The sequence below is a fragment of the Anabrus simplex genome, chromosome 13 (genome assembly GCF_040414725.1).
Source record: "Anabrus simplex isolate iqAnaSimp1 chromosome 13, ASM4041472v1, whole genome shotgun sequence".
NCBI classification, from domain to species: domain Eukaryota; kingdom Metazoa; phylum Arthropoda; class Insecta; order Orthoptera; family Tettigoniidae; genus Anabrus; species Anabrus simplex.
Genome location: NC_090277.1, coordinates 44,360,898 through 44,380,123, shown reverse-complemented (window position 1 = coordinate 44,380,123; position 19,226 = coordinate 44,360,898). Strand labels below are relative to the sequence as shown.

At 36.6% G+C, this 19,226-nt stretch overlaps 1 protein-coding gene across 1 annotated transcript in view; it reads left to right on the top strand.

The window, feature by feature from the left end:
- Positions 1-19,226, top strand: part of LOC136884797 (tachykinin-like peptides receptor 86C) — a 238,896-nt gene that overhangs the window by 95,301 nt on the left and 124,369 nt on the right. Inside the window, exon 2 of the mRNA XM_068230031.1 lies at positions 6,768-6,981. Coding sequence (XP_068086132.1) covers positions 6,768-6,981 — 214 coding nt within the window. The remainder of the gene's footprint in view (positions 1-6,767; positions 6,982-19,226) is intronic.

Below are 19,226 nucleotides of genomic sequence, written 5' to 3'. Positions count from 1 at the left end.
CACGGCCGCTTCCTTCCAACTCCTAGCCCCTTCCTCACCCATCGTCGCCATAAGATATGTCAGTGTCGGTGCGACGTAAAGCAACTTGTACATTTCTTTGTTAAATGCTTTGACATTTTATATTAATATTATAGGCGATTAGATTAGATAAAATTGTACAATATAGTTTAGATATAAGCACCGCCATGTTAACTGTAGTTTATATGACGTAGTTGCCAATGTAATTGGGACTCTAAGTCCTGTAGCGTGCAATAAATAAATAAATAAACAAATAAAAAACAAATAAACAAACAAACAAACAAATAAATAAATAAATAAATAAATAGACAAATAAATAAATAAATAAATAAATAAATAAATAAATAAAATTAAAATAAGATATTTCCAGTTATCATTGGAAAGATGGAATGGAATGAGGGGTACTTTAAATGTAAGAAAGATTACATTATGAAGTTAAGAGAACAAACTGGGGCAAATATTAGTTTATAGGACGAGGAATAAGGGAATATAATACATTATCACGGGAAATGTTCGATAAATTTCGAAGTTCTTTGAAAATGTTGCAGAATAAGGTAGGTAAACAATTGATAAGGAACCTGCCACCTGGGAGATATTCCTACATGATTGGTTGATTATTTAATTGTTATAAAATTTGAAGTCGTAAGTGGGCCATAGAAAAAATCTGAACATTCTTAACAACAACAGTGAGATTTTCAATGGTTTTCCAGAAAACTCCACAAGGGGGGCAAAGGAAGTTATTCAAAGAATAAAACTCATTCTAATATTTCATCTAACATTCTAACATTAAACCACATAATAGCAAAGCATACATTCTGTAGAACCAAACGAAATTGGCCGGAAAACTGTTTGAAAAAATATGTTGGACAAAATTACAACTGGACAAATGTATAGGAGGTATCAAATAAAAATTGGACGAATTATACTGGACAATTATTATGCTAATCGAAGTTACATATTAAATATTATTCTGAGTATTTTTATCCTCTTTGGTAATATCTGATATCTAATTCTGAGTATTTGATAATATCTGATACCTGTTATGTGTAACATACTCAATGTCGGAACAAATTCTACGTTTTTATTCTATTATGTTCTTTAATAACACATCCATTGTTTTCTGACAGATTTATGACAGAGGAATTCTCATCTTGGATGAGTAGAGCGGCAGGGGAAGATATCAAATGATGTGAGAAGGAAGAACCTTATATTTAATTCAGTAACATGGATTACATCTTCTCTTATTCCTTGTTTGAATGTCAAATCTTGGTAATTCAATTATACGAAGTAGATTCGTTCGTCTCCTCAGTAGGTATATTCAGCATCCTGCTTGATATTTAAAAAATTCATCGGGCACTGTGAAGGTGCAATATTTCTTCAGAGTGATAGAATGAGTACAGCTGGAGTTCGATTTCCGTCTCTGACAGAAATTCAAGACTTGAAAAAGTAAGGTACAGTTATTTGCAAGAGATGTGGATTGAAACTCCATCAACTTCCTGAGTTTACAGGTTGTAACTGTGGACAAATTGAACGAATGCAATATAGAATATAGGCCTAAATCACTGTAAATGTCTGTATAAATATATTTTATACTCATAGTTCTGGGTATTTTAACTCTATAGTTAGGATTTTACAATTCCCCATGAACTACAGATTTGTTATCGAGTTTTTGCGAAGACAAACGTCTTTCAGAACAGCATGCAGAATCCGTATCGCGTGGAGCAAACATCAACCCAATCACTTCACAACCTCTTGTAGATGATACACAGAGTGCCATTTCACTGTCCTAAAATGATAATTCAATGGAGCTAAAATGGACGCAATTGCAAATATCTAAGTTAAACATGATGCATGAACTCAGTCATTTATATTTTAAAAAAGTTGTATATCGAGATCGAAGTAGAAAATGTCAATATAACAGTGATTGAGACAAAGCAGGATCCAGAACTGTTAAGACACTGTAATATTGAAAAATGATAATTGAATGAGCAAGCTTAAGGAACGGTCGTATCAATCTGAAGAGACTAAACGCACCTAAAATCTCAATATGTAAGAATATAATTGAAATAAGAAGATTTACGAGATCTACATTTATTGGAGAACGCGTATTTACGAAAACCGTAAATAAAACTGCAAAATAATAAGAGAGTCATGAAGAAATTCATACATTGAATTATCGCGTCGGCAAAGAATAGGCCTTGACACAGTCGCAAGGAAGAAAAGTTCGAAACTACGGAGAAATAGCTAAATTAACTTGTAAAATAACAACTATAATATATATTTGAGACCAGCGGCAGACATATTGGCAATCTACAAGCGTTATTGAGAATACAATCAAGACTAAAGAATTGTAACTGAAACTAAGATGTTAGAAGGCTATGGATTCCGCATTATGACGCAACTAACTTCATATATATATATATATATATATATATATATATATATATATATATATATACATATTTGCGCAAGATATGGCTCCCATGCGTTTCTAAGAAGACGATGGTGATGAGGCTGAGCTGAGGTGACGACAAAGGAGGCTTACCCTTCCTAGAGCATCCTGATGACCAACGGCAGGATGTGATTGCCAAGCCAGAGACGCAGATGTCGTGGAGAAACTAATTCAATCCCGGAGCAGCTGACGGAAAAAGATAAGTCTTCTTTCTTAGTAAAGTAAGTTAAATAGATGTTGCAAATTCTAATATTATCATTCATATTTGCTGGTGAATAGATGGTTAATCGTTGTAGTCTTCGAAATATCGTAACTATGTTAGATTCTCGTGGATTAACGTTACATTTGGTGTCAGAATATATGGGTAATAGGTAGTCATCTGAATGACATAACCAATCCTTGGTTAGGAAATGTGAAGTGAACTATACGTTAGTGCCATTGCAGTGACATTTAAGCATTGTGAGAGGTTATCATGTATGAATTATGAGATCCATATCGGTAGAATATTTAGGGTTATATGTGAGTGATGGTTAGTATCTTGTAGTGTGAAGGTTGAAAAGTGACATATGAAATCAGAATAGAATGATATATGGATATGAGAATAATACGAAGTGGTAATGAGATTACTTAAGAAGAGATGGATTAATAAAGTGAATAGATGAGGGTTAAAAGATTCTAAGCGTCAAGTTAAGGAATGGTTGAGAATTATTTAGAAAATGAAGAGGTATAATATATATGAAGAAAGTGATATTGAAGTATTAAATGAATATGAGGATGGATATATAACTGTAATATGTGTTGCAACGTCAGTAAAGAACGGGATGATTAATTATGAAGAAAACGTGAAGAGCATTGACGCAATCTAGGATCATTAATATTCATGATACCATAATGAGTAATCATTGAACAGGTAATCCATATCCTACGTCAGTGAAAACATTTTGTGAGGTTTTCAGTCAGTTATGGCATTAGTAAATCATTGAAATTATTCATTTGATGGGATGTTGAGTAGCGTGTTGATTGAAATTAACTTAGATATCTACCGTAATGTTAATATTCGTTGAAGAAGTACATGGCACTCATTTAATCATATGCGTAGGTACTATTATTTCTTCATACGTTATCCCAGGAGTTTAGATAATTCACAGGCTCTTCTTCTGTACCTATTTTAGTAAATGACACTAGGTAATGTGTTGGAATTCAGTTATTCATGTGAGAATATTTCTTACCAGACACAGTTATATGGTTAAACTAATTTTGAAGACTAATGAGATGAATGATACATTTTTATTGACGAGTAATATTAAGTATTAAAGTAAATATTAGCTGATATTATGGCTAACTTGATACTTATCTTTTCCTAATTCATTTCAAACTATAATCTACAGTAAAGAAAACCTAATGCACATCCTAAGTAATTATGAGAAGAAGAATGAGAGATGATGCTGAACTTTCCCAAGATGATTTGTAAATAATTTGAGAAACTTTAATTCGAATTTAGGAACAATTTTCTTTTATGCGATTGACGATGTAGAGGTGACATGTGAATTCATTTCAACAATTTGAATTTTAAATAATTATTTTATTTTCTTGGTGTACATAAATAATATATTTCAATTAACGATCCTAAGTGCAACGATGGAACTGAAGTTATGAATTTTTAAAATGAGATGATAATTTTCTTTCAACTACACATTCTTTTTTTGATTTTCCTAGAATTTGAATAAATAGTTATAATTAAGATCTGCTGGTATTTATATTCACCATCTAGTGCAAGCGTTATATAGATATTTTTAATTTAAGGTAAAAATAGGAATTATCTCTCGATGAAATTATTCATTGGTAGGATGGAGAAGTCCATCACTAATTACAGCAGATGAATTATCCGTAAAAAAAGGCTTTCGAATCTCGCCCGGAATTAACGTTAAAAATACACATCGATAAGCAAATAACCCTAGTCTCGATTTGTTCACGACCCACCCTGGACGCAGGAAAGGCGCAATAGTTTTGTAGATGGGGGACTGTCGGAATGTAAATATTCATGTTTTTCAGCAACTACTTCTTCTGGTCGGCCTTCATGATGTTCACACTTGGTGATCATGTCCATTATATAGCGTTTTTCCTTGCTATTTTCAAGAGCAATCATGTCTGTGCATGTAGTAGTGCCATCTGATTATGGAATTCTTCATAAACGGTATAACATTTGCTCCGTAATTCATCTGCGGTTAAAGATCGTATTCGATGGTGCTGATGATTTCTCAGTATTTCTCTATTCGGGCACGATCCCAGGACGTCAGACAGAGTTTGTTTATCTCTGTGGCAACGCAGACAGATGTTACCATCCAGAGATCTACCGGACACAGTTCTTACTGCAGTGACGTTAGACATCATTTTAATCGCATCCCGTCATTCACTAGAGGAGAATCCTTCATTGGCTGGTGTATAGTCCTTATAAAGTTAGACAGAGAGTACCAGACAGTCACTTCGCGGTTTCGAAGCTCTTGACGTTGGCGACGAATCATTTGGGAATGCGACAACAAGGAGTGAGGGAAACTTGGTTACGGGAAGTGCTGCGTGTGAGTTGAATTGTGAACTACTCTAGGGACGACCCTCTCCTATTTGTGGCTGTGTTCTAGAGCAGAATTTTGACGCGTCAGTCTAGTTGTATTCCCGACCAAATGTCTCACCTCGCTGTGTACGAGAGGAAAACCAACTCTAGAGGGTAAACGGATTAGATAAAATAATATATTTTTCTTAAGGAAAACTTACTAAAATTACCAGAGGACCCATGCTAGTTCCTTATAAATAGGTCGGATAACTCGTCTTGATATGCCTGTTGTAGTCATATTGCTTTACCTGCCCCTTTCAGTGGTTTTATGAACATTTAATAAGAAGTGCGTTGCGGTATGGTAAAAACCTATCCATATATCCGCTTTTCTTCATCCTACAGTTCTTGATGTAAAGCTCAGTATTCTGTCGTAGAAGGCAATGGTTCTTTTAATAGCAGTTCTTCTATATAGAACGGATGTCTTGTGAGATCATCGGTTGGTCTCGAAGAAGCGTTTTGGGCCAGGAAGAAAACATTTTAATATACATGGCCTTCACTCTTCCTAGTGTAGCTAGGTTATCCTTCGATAGGTGTTCCCAGATAATGTCTAAGGGGTATGTCATGACGGAGTCTGTTTGTACGTAGACTATTTTCTCTTAGCATGTAAATTATTAGGAACGCTCTGCCATCTGTTGCTAGGAAAGGTTAGAGAATCAAAGAGTATCTAGCAGGGAATAGTATTATTCCGTGATCAGAAGAAGTGTATACTCTCTAGCTTAACAGGTAGTAATCAAATTTGGCTGCATGTAATAACAATTGAGTGCTGTCGAACGAAGTCAGTTGATGCAGGAAATATTAGATTAGGATATGAAGTCTTAAAGGAAGTAAATGAATATTGTTTCTTGGGTATCATAATAAACAGAGACATTTCCAGTCTCACAGCACCTCAATCAGTTGTCTTGGCTATATTTGTAGGAGAGACGAAATCTGCACTCTGTCACTTATTCATGGTGTTCTAAGGATCAAAAACCTGGGTTACTTGAGAGATGAGCTTCAGTGCCTATCATCCAGAAATAATCACCAAATAAGGTCATTAACTAGCTCACTGCTAGTTACAGTGATTCATTCATTCATTCACCCCCGCTACTATCCGTCTGTGGAATTCCCTGTGATTTGATTTTATGATTACTCAAGGTTGGCTGAACTTAGAGACCTATCAATGTCTTATGATTAAAGCCAGGATTTTTATGCAGTAACAGGTTAAATTGCAAACTAATTTGGTTAGTAGCAAGTGTCGCCCACTCGCTCTTCCATAATGTAGCGAGGGTAACATAAATATTATACGGGTTCGGAAGGACCGTACCCCTAATGTATATGCAAACCCCACAGCACAATGGTTCTGAAGGTAGACTATACTTGGAACTTGCTTCAGTAAATTTGCATTCTAACCTATTAATGCATAAAAATCCGGGCTCTACTTATGATTCACCGGCAGGTAACTTCGGAAAGAATAAAACAAAAATTAAGCAAATCGGTGTAGAAGAATGGACGGGGGATTTGCCAAATCTGGTTTTAGTAAACTCTTTTAATATATAGATTTTTGAAAATTATTATATATACGCATTTGAAAATGCTATCATACTCCTTAATACGTCTTATTAATTTATCTTTAAGTATAATACAAATCGTATTGTAATTTAATAACGATGTCGCTTACTTCTCTATTCTTACATCACCTGTATGTTCCAGCTCACAGACGGATGAGGACAGTGACCAACTACTTCCTGGTGAATCTGAGTGTGTCAGATATCCTTATGTCTCTCCTCAACTGTATGTTCAACTTTATCTTCATGGTGAACTCGGACTGGCCCTTCGGAGTGATCTACTGCACCATCAACAACTTTGTGGCTAATGTCACTGTCGCAGCCAGCGTTTTCACCCTGGTGGCCATATCTGTGGACAGGTAGGGGCATTCTTCTTAGCATTTGTATGTTTTAGATCTGGGGTCAAGCTGGAATTAGTGTCATCCATTTCAGGACACCACTGTAACAACGGCAACCGGTGTTCAGTCAAAGAATCATTGATGATTGATTGATTGATTAATAAATCACTACTAATCTCCATTTAGGACAGTCGTCCAGGTGGCAAATTTGAAGGAAATTGGTTGAACATCTCCCTTGGTAAGTTATTCCAATCCCTAACTCCCCTTCCTATAGACAAATATTTTCCCCAATTTTTTCTCTTGAATTCCAACTTTATCTTCAAAAGGAAAGTAATGGAGTTCGGTCGAACGAAGTCAGGTGATGCAGAAAATATTAGATTAGGAATCGAAGTCTTAAAGGAAGTGGAGTCCACTCTGGAAACTCCGTGATAGCTTTATATTTTTCTCCTAAATACTAATACTCACCTGTTCTGAAAATTACCCATGGGTGCTATAATAGGTCAAACACTAATGCAAACAAATAATAGGTTAGTAGAATTTTATTTAATAAACGAAGTTCGACGCTGTATTGTCGTGTAAAACTCTGCGTACTCCGTGACAATTCCTTCAATCCCGTGATAAGTTCACCGGTCAACTCGTCATTTACTTTAGTCACTATCAGAATCACTTGCACATCCATTAGACATAAAAACAACTTCGTTATCAATATTACTCACAGTCTGGCACGAACAATGATACCAAACCCGACAAAAACTGCATTCAATCCATTCTGCACCATTATTTTCTTCAGCACCTTCACTGAAACTTTTCCCACAAGATATTTAGATATGTAATTTTTCGTGTTGACCACTGAATTGAGAAATATTTACTAGCCTTTTAAACACTCCACTTTTCATCTCTGAGTTTACTTAAAGCTTCTTGCATTGTTTGAGGTGAGTAGGAACTTTCTTTAAATTCAATTAATTAGTGCCAATTTAGGTTTATATAGGCACTTAATGATGTTAAGTAGAAGTCGCGCCGATTTATACAACATAATAGTTACTTGAGAATATTTTCTTCCTGCAGATCATCTGGCAGTCCCTTCGAGTCAAAGCTTACTGGACTTGACCTATAATAGAATTACAAAACTCACATTATGAGAAGAAGTCTGCTTCCGACATGTGTATATTTTTTACTCAGACGCATAAAGAAATAAGAATTTAGCAATGTTTAAAAGTTTTAAATGTCTTCTGAAGCACATATAATATATAATTTAACAGGTTTCCACAATTACCACCAAAAATTACTCAAAAATCACCTTCCAAAGACAAGAAAAACACTCCCTCAGTCCACGATTCTGTCTCCAACTGCGAGATTGTGCTACATCTTCGAACTAGAATGCCCCCGCTATCTGTTGGTTCATTTCTAAACTAAATAGGCTCTTGCAACTCTGTGGTGAAGACGAATGAAGAAGTATCACGAAGTAACCAGTATCATGGATTAAACAGAGTTTATTGTTGTTTAGGTAGCAGAATAAACCGAGACATTGCCAATCTCAGCCTAACTCAATCATTTGTTTTGGCTATATTTAGAGGAGAGAAGAAATCTGCACTCTGTATCACTTATCCACAGTGTTCTAAGGAGCAAAATCCCGGGTTACTTGATAGATTACCTTCAGCACCTATCATCCAGAAATAATCACCAAACAAGGTCATTAACTAGCTCGCTGCTAGTTACAGTGATTCATTCATCTCCGCTACTATCCACCTATGGAATTCCCTGCCAGATGAAATTAGAGACATTCCTAGCACTCAACTGTTCAAAAGAAGGTGTTGCAAATATTAATTGCATATAAGAACATAATCTATGGCACATATCCTAAGATAACTTACGTTCTTCATGTACATATTAACAAAACTAGATGGTAAGCTTTTCCTGTTGGTCTATAAATTACAAAATTTTATTCCAGATTTGTCCCAGCAAGAGGCAATAGCGTGCATACTGTAAAAGCAGAACTACGGTATCTGTTGTGAAGCGTAGTTGAATGTCAGCTGCGGTATTTGACAATGTCGTAGTTTGAGCAATTTCAAGTTAATTTCAATTTCAAGTTGTGCCAAAAATTACGCAAATCCATTATCGAAACGTTTGAGACGATCGAGTCGAAATCGCTTGGATCATCGTGACGGGGAAAAGACGTGAAAGACAGATCAAAAGAGTATTTGATCCTTGAACTGTTAGCGCCTGTCCACGAACACATTGACTACAGTGCGTACATAAGTGTACATTGTGTTGCCTACTCTGTAGGAACCGATCCACGAACTTATTGACTTTAGCTGTATTGTATGATAACGATGGCGGGATACAACTTTGTGTGGTCTCTATGCGAAGACGTAACCAACTGTACAAGATATCTGGATGCATATTTGTCGCAGAGAAAACAATTATTTCTACACTCGTTATATAGACAAGGACTTTCAAATTTTATATTGCCTCGAGTTATCTGCAGACATCTCATCTCATCTCATCTCATCTCATCTCATCTCTCCCTCTCTCTCTCTCGCGCCCTCTAAAAATCCTTTCACAGCAAATTGGATTCCATGTCAAGTACTTCGTGGCAGAAAAGCTTTTAATTGTGTCTGTTGTTTCTGTAATTAAGTTTTAATTCAGACAGCATACTTCTTCATAATGATAATAACAATTTCGTGTGGCTATTTCTAGCCGAGTGCAGCCCTTGTAAGGCAGACCCTCCGATGAGGGTGGGCGGCATCTGCCATTTGTAGGTAACTGCGTGTTATTGTGGTGGAGGATAGTGTTATGTGTGGTGTGTGAGTTGCAGGGATGTTGGGGACAACACAAACACCCAGCCCCCGGACCACTGGAATGAACCAATTAAGATTAAAATCCCCGACCCGGCCGGGAATCGAACCCGGCACCCTCTGAACCGAAGGCCAGTACGCTGACCGTTCGTCCAACGAGTCGGACTTCATAATGATAAAATGATTGGACCAACTGATTTGAGATTCTGAAGGTGATCGGAATCAGATATCGAGGACGAAGAATTTTGTACAGTCTATATGCAAATCAGTCTGCAGTGATAAGAATTCCGGAGTTTTGAAAGAGAAGCAGAAATCCAGAAAAGGAGTGATCGAAGTCTGCAGTTTCTCCCTCATTTTCCTTTAAAACTTCATTTCGTAACCTAATATTTCCCGCACCACCTGAATTCGTTCGATTGCACTCCATTACCTTTGTTTTGGACTTACTTATTGCCATCTTGTACTTCCCCCCCCCCCCCAAGACTCTGTCCATACCATTCATCATTTTATCCAGATCTACTGAGGACTCAGACAAAATAACAATATCATCAGGGTTTTGATCTCCTCTCCTTGGATTGTGATTCCTTTTCGAAATTCCTCTTTGATTTCCTTTACCATCTGTTCTATATAGACATTGAAAAGAAGGGGGTGAAACTTCATCCTTGCCTTACTATTTCCAGGATTCCTGCATGAGCCTTATATTCTTAACACTGATTTTTGTACAGATTGCAGATAATTATTATTTCTCGGTGTATGATCCCGAGGATCTTCAGAATCTCAAATAGCTTGGTCAAATCAACATTATCGAATGCCTTTTCTAGATCTACGAACGCCCTGTACGTGGACTTATTCTTATTAATTCGGTCATGTTTGTTCAGACGAGTTGACGAGAAAAGTCATAAATTTAGTAACTTTGAGGTGCCGTAATACACGAACAACTATATGATCTGAGGCTAGTGAAGTGTCAGCTTTAATGTACTATAATGCCTTATGGACGTCACTACCAAAATATTAATGTCAGGAGCTAATTCAGTGATTGTTTCGATAATAGAAAGATGAGAATTGTTATTTTGGGTACCAAAATACAAGGTCAGTAGCGTCATCTTCTCCCTATGCGCTTTCTTCCTGTAATTAAGGACTTGAGAAAATCTTGTAACAAGTGAACCCCCGTTCAACTCCCCAGTCCAGAATTAAAATCCTTGAATTGGTAGGAAAAAAACGATCCCAAGGCCTTGGAATAAGATACAAAGATATAAGATGCAACAAAGGTCTGGCTAATAATAATAATAATAATAATAATAATAATAATAATAATAATAATAATAATAATAATAATAATAATAATAATAATAATAATAATAATAATAATAATAATAATAATAAACTTTTACTCTCTCACAATTCATGTGCCTTACCAATCTCTTGTTGACACACTCATCTTTGTTTCGATGCATTATCTGTACCTCTTGCATGTCGTAAGAGCTTACCAAGAGGGGAACAACGAAAGGACGTGTACTCGCTCTGTCTCTTCCGCCGCACGGAAATGCATGGCATTTTTTCTGTGGGATTATTTGAGGGCAAACGTCTACGCTGCATGTTCTCGAACTTCGAACATGTTGACAGATATCGCATGTGAAATGAAAGGCATAGACAACACAATTATTTAAAAAAAAAAAGCTAGAAACATGGAACGACATGCTCAGTTAACTTAGTAATTAGCAGTTGGCATTATTCACATTCCATGTGTACCCTAATTAAAAACTTTGCATAATAAAGACTCGAACTGATGAATTTTGATTTAAATTACAAACATAGACTTTTGTCACAGAGATGTTTGTATGCTGATTACGGAAACATTTATTGACTCAAAGAAAGTGAATAGGATTAATGACTCAGAAAATGAACGAAATCAGTACATTTGGATAACGATAATAATATACCTCATCCTTTCATTGCTTCGATATTTGTCGCATCAATTCAGCTCAGTTTAATTATAAGCTATTTAATGAACTTGAGCATATTAAAAGTGAAAGAAAATCTATGTAATAATATTACGTGTTAAAAAGCTGCATAATGAGTTCCTAACTGATTAGGAATCGAAATTAATAGGAATGAATTTTAACAAATTAACAGATTAACTCTGGGTACTGCTACTCCATTGGCTGCATTCATTTAGGTAACGAAATTAAAAAATATCCAGCCAGAAATTGATACGTGATCCTTCGGATACTGGTACACATGATTGATAGAAAAAGATTTGTAGGCGAAAATCAGCTGTGTTTTTAAAAGCTATAATTCTGTATTTTTGTTACTTCAAAATACAGTACTTTTTAATTATTATTATTATTATTATTATTATTATTATTACCGCCAATATGTTCGTGGACTAGCGCCTACGGTGTAGGCAACACAGTTCACACTTACGTACTGCAGTCAATAAGTTCGTGGACTAGCGCCTACAGTGTAGGCAACACAGTGCACACTTACGTATTGCAGTCAACAAATTCGTGCGCTAACAAATTCTTGCTACTGTCGATCAGCACTTGGAATGGCACACACGATTCAAGCACCACCTAGCCTTTTGAGGTGACTTTTCCCGACTCTTTCCCGTCGTGGTGATACGGCCGACTTCGCGTTCATCCTCGCGAACATTTCGTTAGATGATTTGCCTAATTTTTGGCTGAACTTAAAATATAGTCGCATGAAAATCTTTATTGGTACCCGATACAATAAGGTTAGAGCTATTTTTCGACATAATCACCATTAGAATTGAGACACTTGTCATATTGTGGGATCAACTTTTGTATTGCGGTGCCGTACAAATCTCCCGTCTGGGAATGGAACCAGCTTTTTACATTCTTCTTCAGCTCATCGTCCGTGTGAAAATGCTGACAGGAGGAAAATAATTTCTTCGTGGAAGAAAAGATGAAAATCACTGGGAGGAAGATCAGGAATGTACGATGGATGATGAAACACCTCCAAGCCAAACTCCTGTAGAACGGTTACTGAGCGCCAAACCGTGTGCGGGCGAGCATTGTCATGGATCAGCACAGCACCTGCACTGAACATTCCACGCCTCTTGTTTTGAATGGTTCATCACAATTTCCGTAGAAACCTTATTACAGACCGAACCTCGCAGGCGGCACGATAAAGAATACGAGCCACTGTTGCTACGGTACTAACACCAGGCGGGACTTTTCCGGCCGGTATATGATTGTTATGCCATAGATCTGTCGGAAATGTTCACATTTTCCGGCTAAATACGTTTGCTTGACAAGAAAAGAAATAGGGAACTTAATTTCTGGATGACCTACGTATTTCCTATTAATACTCCCTTCTAGAGACATTCCGCCAAGAACGGCAGTTACATACAGCACATTTTTCACCCATACCTGAGTTTTGAATAATTTTAGCGGGTAGACACCAAGTGGGTCAGAAGAGGTCTTCTACATGCCAGCACAGTACAAGATGGTGTACTGAATGGACTGCTTTCCTCTCTCAAAAATCTGACTACCTCTGCTTGGTTTAAAACTACAATCTTAGGATTACAAGGCTGACACTCTACCACTGTTCCACGGAAGGAGCTATTGTAATTATTTGAGGTTTCTGACGTATTCAATTTCGTTCCACCCTTTTGCTTTAACGTGAGAGCGGCAAGCCCGGATTTTCAACAGCCAACACGTTACCAAACGAATCGTTTTTCCTTTTAGTTTCTCGCGGATATATTATTAATTTTGAAGGCTTCTCGAGGAATTATGTCCATCCGAATAAACACTTTCGCACGTACTGTAATTATTCCTTTCTCTCAGTTTGAATGGTCTCATTGTGGAAGATGAGATACGAGTGACAATGCCCCGAGCTTCTAACCAAGACGGCCTGAATTAGGATATCCCGTAAGACAGTAGGTCCAGTGGCTTTGATCACGATACTTACAGTCACGTAAAACTACAAACTTGCTTTTGAATGCTCTCGTTATTGACCTCACCAGACATATGATGGTGCATCTGTCACTCACCTCTACTATATACAATTGTATTTCTTCCTGTAAATTTTCCAAAATCGTAATGGGGATTGCCAATCTGTAGCGTAAGCAGTAGAGTGAGAATAATGTGTGAAGGGGTGAGTATATACGCAGATATTGTTAAGCGAATAGCTAAATATTGATGAAGGCTAAGGGCGGGGGAAGGAGGTGAAATCTTAAAGATAACATACAGACACCAAATGAAACATCGAAATGGGGTTACTGGGTGGATAGGGTGAAGGAACTACTCGACGACATAGAAATGGGGTACCATTGGGAAATCAGTTCATCAAGGTATAATATGGGATTGTGTAAGAATGTGGCCATAAGTGTAAAAGGCATTGAAAAAAAAACAATAAAGAGATAGAATGTAACGGCAAGGGAACACTTGTAGAATTTTGTAAAATAAACAAAAAATGGCAGTAAAGATTGAAAGGTTAACAAAAAGGGAAATGAGAGGGATGAATTGGTGGCTGATGGAAGTATATAAGAATCGATGCATTTTATTCAATAAAGATATGGAAGTGGCATGCCTACTAAAATACTTCAAGGAAAGAAGAAAGTTCAGAGAGAAATATCCTCACTGCGTCTCCAAAAAACCACTATATGAAATATTTTATCTTAGAACTTTGGCTGGTAAAATTTTGTCATCTGTTATTTGAGTAATCAGTCCATAAACTAGTCTGACGCAGCCGTCCATGCCATCCTATCCTGTGCTAACTTTTCAGTACTACATAACTGCTGCATTCTACATAATCTCTAGTCTGCTTGTCATATTAATACCTTGGCCTACCCCTGCTGTTCTCACCCCTTAAACTTCCCTCAAAAACCAACAGCGCAAGCTCTGGGTGTCTTAAGATGTGTCTTATCATTCTATCTCTTCTTATCGTCAAACTTAGCCACAACGATCTCCTCTCACCAATCCGATTCAGTATCTCTTCATTCGTAATTCGTTCTACCCATCTCACCTTCAGCATTCTTCTGTAACACCACATTTCAAAAGCTTCTATTCTCTTTCTTTCTGAGTGAGTTAGCGTCCATGTTTTACATCCATACAATGTCACGCTCCAAATGAAGGTTTTCAAGAACATTTTTCTAATTCTTATATCAATATTTGAAGTGAGCAAATTTCTTTTCTTAAGGAAGGCCTTCCTTGCTTGTGTTAATCTGCATTCTATGTCCTCCTTACTTCTGCTATCGTTAGTTATTTTACTACCCAAGTAACAATATTCATCCATTTCCTTTAAGACTTCATTTTCTAGTCTAATATTTCCTGCATCACCTGACTTCGTACGACTGCACTCCATTACTTTTGTTTTGGACTTATTTATTTTCATCTTGTACTCATCATCCACGACCCTGTACATACCATTCAGAAACTTCTTCAGATCTTCTGCAGTCTCATCTAGGGTTCAATATTGAGTGAATAAGTCAAAGCATCCTCGCTCTGACGATATATGTGCTGCGGGTCAGTATTTCTCAGACAATACTAACACATAGCGCTTTTCGCAGGGACAACGACGATGTATAGATGGGAGGGACATAAGTAAAATAAAAAATCAACCTGAACTTTACACTCTTGTTAGATTATTAAACAGAAAACGGAGGACAGAGGGAGTACAGCTAAACTGTGTATTATTATACGAAGAATGTGGGAAAATAATATCTAAATAAGACGAAAAGGGAGAAGATGTATCTAGCTAGTAGTAAGGATATGCATGCGGAGATACCCTACACTCTATGATCTGGTTAAAGTCTAGGAATAACCTCGAATGGTAAGTTTAACTAACCATTAATTAAAGATACCTCCAAGAAGTATTTTTCTTTTTAGAAGTTGCTTAACGTCGCACCGACACAGATAGGTCTTATGGCGACGATGGGACAGGAAAAGGTTAGGTGTGGGAAGGAGGCGCCCGTGGCCTTAATTAAAGTACAGCCCCAATATTTAACTGACGTGAAAATGGGAATCCACGGAAAACCATCTTCAGGGATGCCGACCTCCCGAATACTGGATACTGGCCGCACTTAAACGACTATAGCTATCGAAATCGATCCAAGAAGTATTTATTGGGTATATATTATTAATTATCTATAAAAAACCGATGAAGTAGAAGAGATAGAGAAGAAGGAAATGAAAAATTGAGCAAAATCTGGGGACCATTGAAAACGGAGGAAGGAGAGTTTAGACATACGAGCACAAAGAATATGAAAGAACGTCAGGCACGATCAGAAAGAGGAGAATTATATTTTTGGTCACATATTGAGGATGGATAAAACCAGATTGACAAAACGAGTGATAAACCACGTTTACAAGAGCAAGAATTGCAGCCAGTGGATCCAAGGAGTAAAACAATATAAAAATAAAAAATTAAATAAAATCCACAGTTCTAGTTCTTCAGGCAAGAAACTCCATGTTGAAAACATACTACGGATATGAGCTACAACTTTTAGGTAAATATAATAAAGTATGAGAATATACTCATTATTTATTCCTAAAAATTACAATCATTTCCTTTATCATCGTTATTAGCAGTTTTCCTTTTTCTACCACCATGAGCGCTAATGTGAGTCAATGCAGAGTTTCACTGAAGCCCTTATAACGACATTCAGTGTGCACATTTTTCAATAATATCAAAAATCTCCTGAGTGTATTGAACCAAAGTACACATCACAGAAATCATTATATAAATAAGTGTACTTAGCTAGGATTTGAATAAAGAAGAAGACGAGCAAAGAAATAAGCGATTTTAGGTTGTTTTTCCAGAAGTGCATTTAGGACGGAAGTGCTTTTCTGAATTTATTTTTTATTTTGATAGAGCTATCCAAGAGTCACAATTTGACTCCTTTACTGGCCCTTTATCTCTTCAAAGTTCGGCACAATTGAAGAACTTGCTCAATTTTACGTTTTTCGTCTGCTAAAAATGTTTTTACAACATTAAAAATAAATACGACAGAAATTGGAATAACAAATGATGTAATACAATAAAGAAAAACTTTCAGAAAACTGAAACAAAGTTTTAAGGGCTAACGGAAGAAGGAGAAGAGGCTACAAGAAAGGAAGAAGCAGTTAAGTGAAAGGTTGAAGAACTATTGGAAGTCAGGAAAAGAAGATACAAGCTGAATACACAGGGTTACTTTCTGTGGCCCTTACAGGGCCAAAATCGGAAAAATAAGAAGAAGGCTTAAATAGTTTGTAAGATTTTTCTAGTTTGATTACCTTTAATATTATGTATTATAAAAGTTAATTGGATGAATTAATTATGATTACAATGAATGATCTCTTCACAGTGGTGATCATGTGCAGCTGGGAGAAAAGAGTACTCTGTTTTGTTATATTTTACTTTTCTTGTTTCTTTCCCCAGGACGGACATTCTGAGTTTTATTTCAGGCTTAATCTAATGAAAGTTTAGTACACCATGCCCTTGAGTAGTACAGCCATTCACTTATCACAGGTAACACCTGTCACCAAACGCCGGCATTGATCCAATGTCTGACGTCAGCGTTATATGTCTCGCTATTGGTGACGAGTAAGCGGAGATAATTGAACTTGTGTACATCATCAATGGTTCCCTGTCTACGAATATAGTTAGTTTCCAAAGGCACTCTCCATCGATCTAAAACCACCTCTACGTCTAGATGTGTTTCATTGATCAGGACAATATTGTCAGATGCACCATCATATGTCTGGCGAAACAATAAATCGTGTTATTTAAATCAGTGGTATTCAAACCTTTTGGTTGGAGTACCCCAAAACCGAATTGTTTTACATTCGTGCCCCCAAAGTATGAGTATATTGCGATTATACCAGGAATAAAAATTATTGATCCAGGATGCCATATCATCATCATCATCATCACCATCATCGATGATAGGCAAGCAGCTAAGCCGCTACACCAACCTGTTCCTCAATAACAGCAATGGTGAATTGTATAAAACCGTCACTGGGCAAAGGAAAACTCGTAATTTTTTCGTATTAAAATTTACGGGAAGAGTCAAAAAATGAGCAGTCAGCAATGAACGGAGAACTGTTCCTGCTATTTTCTTTGCTTAATGACAGCCCAATTATTCGGTCATTGGAGTCTTCTGTTCCCTTCTCAGGTAACACGGATATACTTCACAAGACAGATGGAGAAATTTGGTTTTCTCCTGAGTGGAATTAAGATGCTATCATCATATATATTATTTCAATAGTACAGATCCCTTTCGCGGCGCTCACAAGTAACCGATCGTGACAAACGAGTATTCAACAGAAATAGAACGGACATTAGCAGTGACTAATTGCACTCTCATTTCATAAATATCGATAATTTCTTTTTAAAAATGAGTTTAAATACTTGTACGAAGTGTGCGATTTGCAAATACTGTTGCTGTAGGAAAATATACGCCATCATTGCTGTTCACGTAACGTTTTGACCGGTGGAACTCCTGTTTCAGGTCATTATAATATGCTGTAATTATCAGTTCAGAAAATCATGATAGCAAAACCAAAAATTACTTCCAAAACATTCGTCAGTATAATAACGCACTTGGATTTGCTTCCGTTCAAGCGGATATCTTACATGTTAAAAAAATCAAAGATTAAATTTAGTAGTAAGACTGTATAATATTGTACTGATTTGTGTATTCTTGTTTCACCAGTAGCTCGCCAGGGTCTACTCCCTACTCTATCACATACTTTATGAACACGCGGACTCTATTTTAACACTGATGATGGACCTTAGAGTCCGAAAACCGGTTCTGAAATAAAATTTAGTGTGGTGATACGGCTGTATATGACTAATTATAATAACATGTACATTGATATACAACTTCCCTTATGTTCATTGAGCTACTTCATCGCTAGTCTGAAATAGAACAATTTAAAATTGCTGTAAAAAATTCTCCTGAATGTATAATTTGACTTGATGTGCAATACACCAGGTAAAATTACTGCAGTGCATTTTTATAAGTTCCATTTACAAAAATTAGATTTTCTCTTTTCAAACAAAATTAGGGTTAGACCGTTTTTCGAGCATATCTTCAAAAGATCTAAAACCTTTCTGAAAAATGAAGTAATGACTGATCATCCAAAATCGGCGAAAAATGCAAGAGAATGCAAAATAAAAACGCGTTATATCCTTCGTTATATCACAGAAAAAATTTTCATACTTCTGAGCAATGTTCTAATGTAAAGGAGGAAACACATCCAACCACCCCTCCACCGTATTGGTAAGCAAGTTGCGTGCATAGTTCAGCTGGGGATGGTTGCAGTTTCGTGGGTCAAATTATTGGACAACACGATGCATTACAACAATCAGGACGATTTTATTGTAACTGCACCTAAGTGGAAATGGCAGAAGGAGTTATGACAATTGTACAGTGTTAATTTGCACTGAATACGGAAGTAAACAAAAGCGCTGTTTGTACAGCCGTGCAATTATGACAGCACGGAATCATTTCAGGTGCTCAGCAAG